The following is a 14,185-nucleotide window of genomic DNA, read 5'->3' as shown; positions in this document are numbered from 1 at the left end:
TCAAACGACCTTCCATTGTCTCTTACAAATGATGCGTATTCAAATGATAAGGAGCCTCATGGAAACAGTTTTCTGTTGATTATTGTTGACTGCATAGTGTGTCTTAATACCACATATTTCCAAATTCCATGCAGAAGTAATACAGATTCCTGCTGCAATCTATTAAATTTGACTTGCACTTCAAAGAAGTAAAAGGATTACGAAAACCTTGATTTCTGTCTATCCCATGCAGCCAGTTACCTTTCCATAGTACCTTAACATGTGAGGTAATGTAGTATGAGAGGGCTATCATAAACAACAGCATGTCATATCTTTTCCACATTATCTATATGAATACAATATTTTAATCTAGTTGTAATAGTCTATTTGCTCAGTACCAATATAATTAACATTAAAACTTAGGAGGTGTTTGAAATATTATATATTTTCTAAATCTCAAACAATAATTTTCAAAATATGGAAGAAGAATATTTTGTCCCTCCTTAAATATTCAAACAGAATTGTATCATAACCATGTTAAGTAATGGAGGAAATCGATTTCCCTACCTTAACAAACTCTGCAACTTTGTTTACAGAGAGTTACTAGATCCAAATATAACTGTCATTATTATTTTAAGTTTTAGTGGTTCCAGTGATATCCATGGGAAACTTCCATTAATTTAAATTACTCTCCATAAATATAACCGTATCTGGATATGAAATGTTGTCACAATTTAAAATGGTTTCTTTTAAACAAACTCTAGTCTTGTAATTAGGCATCTTTCAATTATTGAATTTCAGATATAATAATAACTTTGTAATTCCATTTGAGCCTAAAATTGCAAATTGCCTTGATATAAAGATATGTTATTATACCAACAGTAAAGTATTTTAATTGGACATAATATATTTTCTATATATTAAACAATGTAATGATTATTAGGCTAAGTTAATATTAATTAAAAACTATAACACATACAATTCAAATTGATGTTATTTTGTCACCAGTCACATATTTTACATGAAACAGCAAAGCATTCAGAATATAAGGAAAAGAGTGAACTGCACATAATATTACATAATGTCAGTTATGTACGTATTCAAAACCTGGTGAAAACCAATTGAATTCGCTATTAAAATGGAATAGCAATATTTTAAATTCTAACAAAGATCCTACCTGGTTCATTGACTTCATGCTTTTATGCAAACGGGAGTCATTAGGAAAATCCGAATCCTTGTCCGCCTTCAACTCAGAATTAACATGCAGATCTGGGAGATTGGGGATAATAGGCTTCAAGAACTTGAACTCGCTATTACCAGAACTACTGGTTAAGCAAACTTCATAGGGATAACTCTGGGACAAAGTACCGGTACCAGTTATATCCACCAAATTATTCTGGAAGTTGCCATCACCATATACATTGCCAGAAGCTAAAATATATGTGTCTCTATACATTCTTCTCTTATATATCTTCATAATTATAAAAATTATTACTGAAACCAGGAAAATAAATGAAATTAAACACAAGGAAAGTACTAAGTACACAGTCAACGAGCCGTCCTGTTCATCTTCCGCTTCCTTAGATGAATCCACAAATTGCATATAAGGGTCTGAAAATCCATCCACTAGAAGAATATTTAGTGTTGCTGATGAGGAAAGTGGAGATGCTCCGTTGTCTCTCACAAGCACAATCAGTTTTTGTTTTATCGAATCTCGTTCTGCTATTAGTCTCGTGGTTCTTATTTCACCATTTTGGAAATTCACAATGAACAGACCTGGGTCTGTGGCCTTCAGAAGCTGATAAGAAAGCCAAGAATTCTGACCGGAATCCCTATCCACAGCCACCACCTTCGTCACCAAGTAACCCACCTCCGCCGATCTGGGAACCAGGTCATTAGCGGGCGAGGTGCTGTTCTGCAGAGGGTATAAAATGAAGGGGGCGTTGTCGTTTTCATCAAATATAACAATGCGAACAATGACTTCAGAGGTCAGTGGAGGGGACCCGCCATCTGCAGCTCTCACTGCAACCTGAAACTCTTTTATGTCTTCATAATCCATGGATCGCAGAACGTACACATTCCCATTTTCCGAGTTTATGGAGAGAGAAGAAAATAAAGGAAAGTCACTTACTTCACTAGACGCTAGTGAGTATGTCAGTTTTGCATTCTGCTCTGAATCTATATCAGTGGCATTTACCATTCCTATCAGTACAGCTGGGTTGTTGTTTTCTTTGATATACATAACGTAGCATGTTTGATTGAATACTGGGGGGTTATCGTTTATGTCGGATAATTCCACGGTTACAGTCTCCTGTGTAGTTAGACTGGGAGAACCGAAATCCACTGCAGTAACAGATAAATCATAAGTTGATTTTTTCTCCCTGTCCAGTGGGCCTTCGATCACTAAAGCGTGGTAATTCTGGAACGTTGGTTTGAGGACAAAAGGAACATTATCTTGTTGGATGGTGCATACTGTTTTCCCGTTGTCCCCAGAGTCACGGTCTCTGACAATCAAAATGGCCACTACGGTCTCCAGCGAGGAGTCCTCGGGTATGGGGCTGATGAGGGATGTTACTTTAACTTCCGGGGCATTATCATTCACATCCACTACCTCGACAAGGACTTTAGAGTGGGAAAAACGCCCTCCGCCATCTGTGGCCTGAATATTTAACTGATATGTTTCAATCGCTTCAAAATCCAGTTCCCTTTGGAGTCGAATTTCCCCTGATTTGGGATTTATATTTAAGTATTTGCTATTTTCTTCGGATTTCTCACTAAAAGAATAGGATATTTCCCCATAATTTCCTTCATCTAAATCAGTAGCACAAACAGTGACAACCAGATAATCTTTGGGGCTGTTTTCCAGAACTCGAGCTTTGTAAATGGCCTGAGAGAACACAGGCAGATTGTCGTTGGCATCCAAGACTATAACATGGATTTGTGCTGTGCCGGACCTCGGAGGGGAGCCGCCATCTACAGCCGTGAGCAATAGAGTCACCTCCGGCTGATGCTCTCTGTCTAAAGCTTTATCCAGCACCAGTTCTGCGTATTTCCTGCCCTCGCTGTGTTCATCGCTATACAAGTGAAAATAGGTATTAGAGCTAAGGCTGTAGTTCTGGATACTGTTATTTCCAACATCTAAATCCTGGGCGTTTTGCAGTGGAAACCGAGATCCAGGGGCAGATGTTTCCAAGATTTTTAAAAACTGTTCCTTTTTAAAAAACATCGGAGAATGATCATTTACATCATAAACGCTCATCTCAGCTCGATACATTTGCAACGGATTTTCCAATAATATTTCCAAATTTACTGTGCATGGGTCGATTTGCCCGCACAGCTCCTCTCGGTCCATTGTCTCTTTGATAAACAAATCCCCGGTCTCTCGGTTGATTTCAAAATATTGTTTGTTCCTTTCAGAAAGAACCCGGGCCTCCCGAACAGAGAGTTTTCCTATTTTCAGCCCTAGGTCCTTTGCAACATTAGCGACCACAGACCCAATTTCCATTTCCTCAAACACAGAATACCGAATCGTTTCCGAGTCTGCTTCCCACACACACAGATAAAGAACTAGACACAGGACTTGCCTTTTCAATGCCAGTTTCTCCCGAGTAGCCCGCATTTTTCGTCAGTTTCAGTTAATGCTGTACTCTACGAACTATGGTAATGCATCCGTCAGCGGTAGCTGGGCTTCTTTTGCTGAAATGGTCTTTGCCTCTTCCCGAATGCTGTGATCGCCTCTCGCTCACCGCACTGATAATGTCAGTTCTCCTGCTTGTCTGAGTCTAGCGGAGCAAGGGAGTCCCCATCCAGTGCCGCTGTTTTATTTCTGCGCCTTCTTGAGCAGCAGCGCCACCAGGCGTCTGAATCGAAAGTCACACGAGTTTTGAAAAGAGTTTATCATTTTTTCTACATACGCTATGTTCCATCAAAAACATAAATTTAAAGGAGATATATATTTTGAAGACTGCCCGAATGAAGGAAATCCTAAAATACATGTAAAATATTATACTCGTTCATACATTAGTGAAAGTCGGCATGAAATAAGGAGACTAGTAATTTCAACCCACTTGAGTGTTTGTGTTCAATTACATTTTAGCCTAAACCACCAGTTACGTTCACCATTCTCTTCTGTACGTTCATATTGTGCAGATAATTATGAATATTATTACATATTATATTACATATTACATATTATAAACTTTAATTATAGAATCATAGAATCATAGAATTGGAGGTCATCTAGTCCAACCCCCTGCTCAAAGCAGGACTAACCAGGACCAACCAGCCTCAGCTAAATTATGTTTCACTAGGACTAGTTTCTGGGGTTTAGAATTATTTCAGTATTGTAAAAAGCAGAAAAATATTATTTTTAGTAGTAATAGTAGTATCCCTCAGTATTACATTATGGGGATTTAAAAAACAAATAGCTTTCACAACATACAAGAGTTTTAAGCACAAAAAGATGAAATCTACTGTCTAAAATGTATCCCTAAAAGTCTCCAATAAATCCTGACCATGAACCAGCTCCATAGGTTTGGGTAGTCAGGAGTTTGTTAAACTTGCCACAGAATTCCCGCATTTTAGGTGTTCTCCTTTGAATTTCCTTACAATTCTTGAAGTGCCTAAGAGAGCTGTCTTCTGCAGGTTACTGATTGTAATTGTGACTCTGACAAACCAGGTGCCAGCTCATGCCAGGGTCTCCAGCTTTCAAGAGACCACTGACAAATACATAGCTGGAATCAGTCTGGCTCACCTATGTGCTACCGTTGTTAAACGGGTATTAGAATTATAAGAATGTGTTTACGGTTTAGATTTTATTGAATGCTGGTGAGTTGCTGCATGCATGAATCTCACTTATAACGTCTGTATCCCTTATTGTAAGGTAATATTTGAGCAATTGTATTTGTGATCCTCTGTGACTGTAAATCAATAGCCAGGAGAGAGATATCACTGTGAAAGGCTGATCTTCAACAGAAGGTGCTATGTTCTTCCCATAAGGAAAGGTTCATGCATACCATAGAGGGACTATTGTGGACATTGCATCTGGAATTTCCCTACAAACCATTAACAAGATGACAAAAGACTTGTCTTCTTCTCCTTTCCTGCCCATGAGGATGAGTCATGCAAGTGGATTCTCCCCATTAGCTCAGTTTGTCGCTCAAAGCACACGGCAGCAGGGTGATAAAAACCCCAAACAAAAGAAACCTGGTATCTCTATGCCGCTTGGACTGGGGGGGACGGGGGGAGTGTTTCTAGGCATAAGTGAGAGATCCCCACTTGCTTATCCAGGTTTAGTCATGAAGGACATAGAGATTGCTGATCATAGAACCTTTATACACCTTTTGAAATGTAAGATTGTAACTCATTTATGTATCTAGGTTTACCTGCTTTACCCTTGTAAATAACCGGCATTTTCTTCTCTTTAGTAAATATTTATAGAGTTTATTATAGGATTGGCTACAAGCATGGTCTTAGGTGTGAGATATAAGTTGCAATTAACCTAGGGATCTGGGAGTAACCTGAATAGTGCTATGATTCTTGGTGTGCTCACCTAAGTGGCAAGACAGACTGTAGTACCCAAGGGGACTATCTTGACTCCATACTAAAGTTGTTATAATGTCTGAGGAGTTTACCCTTGATAATTGGTTGGAGAAATCGAATTATAGAATTCACAACCAATTTGAGCTTGTGCCCTGCTTCTTAAGAGTCTACCCTGAAGTTTTTACTCACACTCTTGTGTCACTACAAGCAGCATTACAGTGATGTTTTACACTCCTAACATGTTCCTGAGCTGCTCGTTAATACCCTCAGTAAATGCTCCAACTGCCCCAATAATCACTGGTATTCTTTATGTTCCAGTTTTCCATAATCATTCATTCCACTTTGTGGCAGAGTTGTTCATACTTTGCCATCTTCTCTTCTTGTTTCTTTTTTTTTATGCTTCTGTTTGCTGGTATGGCCAGATAAATTACCTTGTTTGTCTTCTTTTCTACCACAGCTATATCCATGCTGTTTACCTCCACCTTTCAGTCTGTGACAACTGACAGATCCCATAAAATTTAACCTCTTGATTTCTACAGCACTTTCAATTTGGTGGTCATAATGCCACATAATACCTTAGGACCATCTGTTCATATATTCTTCCCTAGCCAGGAGATGCTCAACACATGCACCACCTCTTCTCTTTTCAGAACGCATTCTGCAGTTTAGGGAGCAGTTCTGTTAGTCAATTTTGTTTCAAACATAATTAAACCTTAAGGACTGCTCCTGTACTCCTAATGAGTCTCTCTCTAGGTTAAGTGGTTAGGGATGGTACTGAATTAGAGCAAATATAGTATGCAAAATGGATGTTTCTTTCTAGAAAATAATAATTCATATAGAAGTTCTTACCATAATCAGATAGGATTGAGTCACACAGACTTCACAGGTTTGATTTTTCCTCCCCTGATCGATAATTAAACGAGGTACCCTCTAACACCATGAGGCTTCTTCCTTTTTAACACAGTGACACAGATATAAGAAAATTGGGAAATTAAAACTCTCAGAATCGTGGACAACTGGAGTTTCTTCTTTGGCCTATCAGGTAGAGCTGCTGCCTGCAGACAATAAGGGTCTAATTGTCAGTCTTGGGTATGGCAATATGTATACAGGACACACAAGTCGAAGCCAAATTTATCTTTGGATGCAACTCCATATCAAGCTCGGTGATTGAATGTAAGTTATCCTAAAAGTTTAAGTCACTGCATGTGTGTGCCTAGCAGTTGGAAGACCAGACACTTTGCTGACTATAGAACAGGGTCTCAATAAGCTGTAACTCGTAGAAGGGAAATAAATTGCTCTGCACAGAGTGAGAAGGCAAAGTAAGTTTAGTGCAGCTCATCCCAGTTCCACTACAGGGAGCCTATATATATACCTCACAAACATCTTGGGGGATAATGCTGAATGTATAGTGAATGAACCGTAGTATGGGGACTCGCACAATTAGTTGCTTATGCTTTAATACATGCAGAAGCGAATCTTTATATTTCCTGTTATCCTACTTCTAATGCCTTATTTTATTTTTTGGATTCAGAGAACATCTGCTCAGTTTCATCTCCGGGTTGTTTTTGTTTGTCTTGATTTTTAAATGGCAGGAGAGTAAAATAGAAAATAGATATAATAATAATATAATAATAATAATAAAATTATAATCACGTATACATTCTGAAATTAATGTTAAAGAAAAAAATCTGTTTTAATTCTGGAGAAATTATTTGGTCTATAAATCCTTCATTGGCATTTTCTGCACTGTTCTGTAAACAGATATGCAATGCATTTTATTTCCCTTTTTAAAACAAAACCCTCTGTTACAACATCGACTCCAAAGTCAAGATTAAAGGTAGATTCATACTAAAAACCTGAATTTTAAAACCATCTCTCCAAAGTCCCAGACTTCCCAAAAAGCAATCAATCTTCTTGAAATGTATTTTGTCCATCTGATCATATGGTAGAATTTTTCAATGAAGTTTGATAAAAATCAGAAAAGGAGTTTGAAAGTTATAGAGTTATCTTTAGCTGATGTTCAATGTTTGAAGAAAATCCTATTAAAATTGCTCATTGTGTTTCCAAAATGACTTTGATTGTAAATGTAAGGTGTATTTTGTTCCATCAGCCTTATTGAGGATAATTATATTTTAGGTTTTGTTGTTGTTGGGGTGGGAGTGACAGATTTTAAAATACTATAAAGATATGGTTTTACCTTTTTAAGGAGTGATTTTAAACCTATTCTCAAACTGTCCAGCAGTGGTTCAGCAGTGGTTCCTTGTTAGAAAGCAGGGCACAAATCCAAATAGGTTGTGAGCTCTATACATAGATTTCACCAGCACCCACCATTTATTAAATATAAACTCCTCAGGCACTGTAACAATCTAACCATGGAGTCCCCTTAGGTACTCTGATCTATCTTGCCACCCAGCTAAGCTTGCCTTTTCAATAGATGGTCCCTTACTAAAAATCACACTCCCAAAGGACCAGTCTCTTATCCCAGGTTATATGGTAGGGAGAATGGAAAGGGGGCAAGAGACATGAGGTAGGGTCATGAAGGTAATCACAGAAAAAGAATGCAGGGGACCATGACTGAAATGGTAGAGCAGTGAGTTAGGATAGATATGGGACTGGGTCATAGGAATAAGGAAGCATAGAGGGCAACTAGCAAAAAAGGTATTTTCTGTGTTTAAAAAAATGCAAACCCTTCACGTTTTCTAGATATATAATCTGAAATGTTTAATGTTTTCCCTTTGGATAAAATCTCCCTCTCCATTCATCCTCTACTATCTGTCAGGTATAAATCCCATGGCAACATAAACTTCCTATCAACTTGCTAACATATTTAGGACAGCAGCCCTACTTAGATGGATTTCTAAAGATGTGTCAAAGAGCAGAACCCCACTCTTATGGCTTTTATATGCCAACCCTAAAAACTTTTCAGAGAAGAAAATTCCAAAATAAAAAATATGTTACAGCAAGAGTTAAGAAAGGTTGAAAGTGAATTTCAGTTGAATTCAGCTAACACTAACATCCACACACACACTTATTTTACAAATATTCTACAACAGCAATAGAAAAAAAATAGGAAGTCTGGAAATCTGTCATATAATCTTTTATCACCTAGTGTTATAACACCAGAAATAAATGGCAAAATTGCAAAACTACCTGGAAAGGCCAAGATAACAACATAATGAAAGATTTTAAAATTCCATTTCCTATTCTAGAAATCTATTTCTAATATAACTCATTACTAAATTAGTTACATTATTCATTACAAAAACATATAAACCAAAATACCACTGTAAAATACAGTTTAAATACAAATTTGCAAGTTCTATACTACACAACACCATCAATGCATTTCACAACTCCAGGTAGATCAGTCACTCAATTTCTACTAATTAAATAGTCTTCTGCTGTACTAACACATCGTTAGGAAATAACAGATAGAATTCTGATATGATTCAAAATACCGGAGACTATACAATTTTCAATATATTTTCTACAAATATACTACACAATACATAAAGTCAACAGTATACATCGAGATATTTCCATTAGATAATAAAGTAATATGAGAAAGTTAAGGTTGGCTAGCTGACATAATTGGAGTGACAGTAGGGACTCCTAGGGCCCCAACTCCTGGATTCACGTGATTAGATAAGAGTCTCGGTGTCTCGCTCTCATAGATGCAAGGAAAACTCTAGAAACATGAACCGAGTGTAACTGACTTCTGCGACAGCAGCTAGACAGAAAGAGGAGTTCATCCCAGCAGAAGGAGGGTCTCCCCAAGAGGATTGCTCTACAGTGTGGGAGTGCAGTTATGGGACACCATATGGAGTAGGGCGAGGGCCTAGGACCTCGATTGCCTTAATTCGGTCCTGGCTGACAGTGGGGAAGTAGCTGGATGCATTAATTTATCATTTACAATTCCCTGTTAAACCTGTGCTTGTAGCAAAGTTTGTATCTTTAATGACACCAGAATTCTTTGCTCAGAAATAAAAATCAGTTATCCCTACTAGGATAGTCAGGAATATTTCCCAAAAAGAGTAGGCTAATCATTTCCTTATAACATGCATATTCAATGGACCATTAGAACTCTAAGTCTCCGATACTTATCATATATGCCGTTGCCAAAGATATCTCATTTGCCAAATGTTTCCAACCAAAACACCAAATATATACATATCAATACTAAAATCATTTGCAAGAACCAACAGAGCAAGAAAGAGTAGCATTCTGAATAAGTTTGAAATATTTATTATGTTATCTTTAAATGAAGGGCGTATGTTAAATAAACAATAAAGAAAAATAAGAAATAAAAAACTATAGAGAATAAGAACTTACTCTTACCTGGTTCGCTGATTCAATGTCCGTGTTCAGATGAACGTTATTAAGAAGATCCTGTTCTTTCTCTGAGTCCGCCCCAGCATTGACATGCTGAGGTGGAAGAGAGGGGATAATAGGTCTGAGGAATTTGAATTCGCTGTTTCCTGATCCAGTTGTTAAACACACTTCATAACGAAAACTCTGAGACAGAGTTCCGTTACCTGTTACATCTACCAAATTATTTTGGAAGTTGCTATCGCCATAACAATTGCCAGAAGCAGACATGTATTTTTCTGTATAACGTCTTCGTCTATAAATCTTGATAAATATAACTACTATTATTGAAATCAAAAAAACAAACGATACTAAACACAAGGAAAGTATTAAGTACGTAGTTAACGTGCCATTCTCCTCCTCTTCCACAGCTGCCTCTGTAAAGTGCATGTATAACTCTGAAAACCCATCCACTAGAGCTATATTTAGAGTGGCGGATGAAGAAAGGGGTGATTCACCACTGTCTCTAACAACCACAATGAGTTTTTGCTTCATCGTATCTCGGTCTGTTATTAGCCTCGTGGTTCTTATTTCACCATTTTGGGAAGCCATAGTAAATAGACCTGGGTCTGTGGCCTTCAACAAGTGGTAGGAGAGCCAAGAATTCTGACCGGAATCCCCATCCACAGCCACCACCTTCGTCACAAGGTAACCCGCCTCCGCCGATCTGGGAACCAGGTCATTAGCGGGGGAGCTGCTGTTCTGCAGAGGGTATAAAATGAAGGGGGCGTTGTCATTTGCATCAATTATAACAACCCTGACAATGACTTCAGAGCTCAGTGGAGGGGACCCGCCATCTGCTGCTCTCACTGTAGCCTGGAACTCTTTTGTCTGTTCATAGTCCATGGATCGCAGAGCGTACACATTCCCATTTTCCGAGTTTATCGAGATATAGGAGAGCAGCGGGAGGTCACCTACCTCCGCAGGCAACAGCGAGTATGTCACTTTGGCATTTTGCTCTGAGTCCGAATCAAAAGCGTTGACTTTCCCTATCAATACGGCGGGGCCGTTGTTTTCTCGCACATACATAGTGTATGATGCCTGACTGAACTCCGGGGAATTGTCATTAATGTCGGATACTTTCACGGTGATGGTCTTTTCAGTAGCGAGACTGGGAGATCCCAAATCCTGAGCACTGATGGTTATGTTATAGGCGGACACTTTCTCTCTGTCAAGTGCACGTTCAGTCACCAGAGAGTAGGAATTTTTGAAAGTTGTTTTTAGAGAAAACGGAAGATCATCTTCTATGGAGCAGACAGTTCTCCCGTTGTCCCCAGAGTCCCGGTCCCTGACAGTGAACAGCGCCACCACTGTCTCAGGCGAGGAGTCTTCAGGTATGGGGCTGATGAGGGATGTGACTTTAACTTCTGGGGCATTGTCATTCACATCCACCACTTCCACAAGCACTTTAGAGTGGGAAAACAGCCCCCCGCCATCTGTTGCCTGAACATCTAGCTCGTATGTTTCAATCGTTTCAAAATCCAGTTGGCCTGTGAGTCGAATTTCCCCTGACATTGGGTTTATATTAAATGTTTTACTATTTTCTTTGGATTTTTGGCTAAAAGAATAGGATATTTCCGCATTATTTCCCTCGTCTAAATCAGTAGCAGAAACAGTGGCCACCAGATAATCTTTAGGGCTGTTTTCAAGAACTTGGTATTTGTAAGTGGTCTGAGAGAACACAGGGGGGTTGTCGTTGGCATCGAGGACAATGACACGGACTTGTGCTGTGCCGGACCTCGGAGGGGAGCCCCCATCCACTGCCGTAAGCGTTAGACTCACCTCTGGCTGCTTCTCGCGGTCCAGTGGTTTATCGAGCACCAGCTCTGCGAGTTTTCTGCCGTTGCTCCGAACCCGCGTATAAATATGGAAATAATTATTATTGCTAATGCTGTAGTTCTGGAGGCTGTTGTTTCCTGCATCTAAATCCCGGGCATTTTCCAATGGAAACCGAGACCCAGGGTCCGATGTTTCCAGGATTTTTAAAATAAATTCCTTTTCTGAGAACACTGGAGAATGATCGTTTATATCATAAATTCTTATCTCAGCGGGATACGCTTGTAAGGGATTTTCCAGGATTATTTCAAATTGTACCGTGCAGGGGTCAGCTTGCCCGCACAGTTCCTCTCTGTCCAGTTTTTCTTTAATAAACAGGTCCCCGGTGTTGCTGTTGAGCTGGAAATGCTGGCTGATGCCGTCAGAAACCACACGGGCCCTGCGAGCAGACAGTCTCTTCGGGTCTAGCCCTATATCCTTTGCTATATTAGCTACGAAAGACCCGCTTTCCATTTCCTCAGGCACAGAATAGCGAACTGTCTCGCACCCGATGGCCCACACGCAAAGAAACAGAGCGAGCGACGCGACTTGCCTTCTGATTGTTGTTCTCTCGGTAGCCGCCATTCCTACTAGGAAAGAACACACACAAATCGATCCAGAAATAACGACACTAGTGGAGATCCATTGCAGAATTCTGGTTTCCGAAAGATTTACTTTAGTGTGTATATTTCCTTTCTATGGATCCAGTTAATCCGACGCTTTATTTTGTTGCTTCTTCTCAGCAATACCGGACAAAGCACTCGTCTGTCTCTCTGCTCCTGCATTCATGAGGTATATAGTTATGGCTCCAGAGTCTCCTGTTGTAATATTTCCCCTTCTTAGCCAACAGCGCCACCACGTGTCTTCCTCGCCGTAAAACCAGTTGGAAAATTTGTTCTATGGTGTCTCCATTACAGAATGGCTATTAAATTGTTTTATTTCAGATATCCTGAATTAATGAACTTTGTATAACACGTACATCTATTTACATAAACATACTAATATGGAAAACAAGAATAGATATGCTTAATATTTAATCTGCATGTTAGCCTTTTTTAAAAAAAATAGTGCCTAACCCTAAAACTCAAGAGGTGCAAAGCAACCGAAATTCATCTTGGTATTAATGCGAGCTGAGGCTGCCCACAATAAAAACTCTGGTCATTGTTTTTTAGATTGTAAAATCTATAGGGCAGAAGTTATTTTGTGCTCCATATAGCAAGCTGTCGGCATTAAACAAATAGTAAAATAAATAAAATAAATAAATCTCTAAAGTATGTCTGGCACATTGCTTTCTGACCCAGTTTGTCCTCCCGAATGTTGTTAGTGCTGCGGTATGCTGTTACTGTTTCCAGTGTCGCTGTTTTTGGAGCTCGGACGTCAGCTAAAAATACTCTTCACTACCTTAAAAATATGGGTAACACCAAGCTGGGAGGACTTGCAAGCACTTTGACCGACAGGATTAGAATTCCCAATGACCCTGAAAAATTGGCGAATTGGCCTGAAATCAACAAGATGACATTCAATAAAGACAAGTGCAAAGTACCTCACTCGGGAAGGAAAAATCAAATGCACCACTCAGTGTGACTGTTTTGACAGGCGAGGAACAAATTACGGAATAGTTATTTCCACCCCTGCACAATGTATCATCTACTAGATATTAAAAGTTGTCCTTATTTTTAGTAAAGAAGCAGCAGTTGGCAGACCTTGGAGCTGAAGCCACCACCGGCTGCTACTGCTAGCTGGGCCAGGGCTGGCAGTCAAGCACTAGGCAGGCTTGGAGCTGGGCAGGGGCTCATGGACAAGCATGGGGCCTGCCTCTCCAGAGAGAGTGTGAGGGGAGGCACAGGCTGAAGGCCTCATCCCCACCCCATGCAATCGCCCTGTAGCTTGCTCTTAATTCCTGCAATCCTGCCATGGCCTCACCCATCATTGGTTACCAGGGGAAGGCCCTTAACAAAAGTAGGAGCATAAAATGCCCTGTTAACAAGGCAGCTTCTTGAGACATTATTAGCTATACCAAGATGAGCCTTGTTCTGCACACATTTTTCAAACTGGCTGGCATTGCATTTTTCTTCTGAAGAAAGTGAGTTGTTAAAGTTAAATCAAATCATATTTTGTCCTTAGTTAAATAAAATAATATGCAAAATGTGTTTGGTAGCTGTTGGCAATTCTCGATTAGGCTGCAGTTCTCTCCTTTGGACTGATGAGCCATCCCTGGCCCAACAGCAAAATGAGAAAAACTGGCTGGATGGTAATATTGCTGAAAAGGATTTGGGGGTTATAGTCCATCACAAACTGAATGTGAGTCACAATGTGATGCAGTTCTGAAAAAGGCTGATATCATTCTGGGGTGTATTAACAGGAGTGTTGTATGTAAGTTATGGAAGGTAACTGTCCTGCTCTACTTGGTACTGGTGAGACCTCAGCTGTAATATTGCATCCAGTTTTAGATCTCACACTTTAGGAAAGATGTTGACAAGTT

General features: G+C 39.5%; 2 protein-coding genes across 2 annotated transcripts in view; both read right to left on the bottom strand.

Annotated features, from left to right (window-relative positions):
* Positions 1-12,424, bottom strand: part of LOC137165623 (protocadherin gamma-C5-like) — a 336,971-nt gene extending 324,547 nt beyond the window's left edge. Inside the window, exon 1 of the mRNA XM_067566936.1 lies at positions 9,859-12,424. Within this exon, the coding sequence (XP_067423037.1) occupies positions 9,859-12,288 (2,430 nt within the window). The 5' untranslated portion in view covers positions 12,289-12,424. The remainder of the gene's footprint in view (positions 1-9,858) is intronic.
* Positions 1,064-3,598, bottom strand: LOC137165843 (protocadherin beta-1-like). Its single transcript, XM_067567346.1, has one exon. It carries the CDS (start codon positions 3,596-3,598, stop codon positions 1,064-1,066), a length of 2,535 nt encoding a protein of 844 aa, XP_067423447.1.
* Positions 12,425-14,185: the final 1,761 nt, after the last annotated feature.

Source organism: Emydura macquarii, unplaced genomic scaffold, assembly GCF_026122565.2.
Source record: "Emydura macquarii macquarii isolate MOO-44397 ecotype Brisbane River unplaced genomic scaffold, CSIRO-AGI_Emac_v2 contig_2768, whole genome shotgun sequence".
In the NCBI taxonomy this organism is placed as follows: Eukaryota; Metazoa; Chordata; order Testudines; family Chelidae; genus Emydura; species Emydura macquarii.
This window is presented reverse-complemented; position numbering and strand designations above follow the sequence as displayed.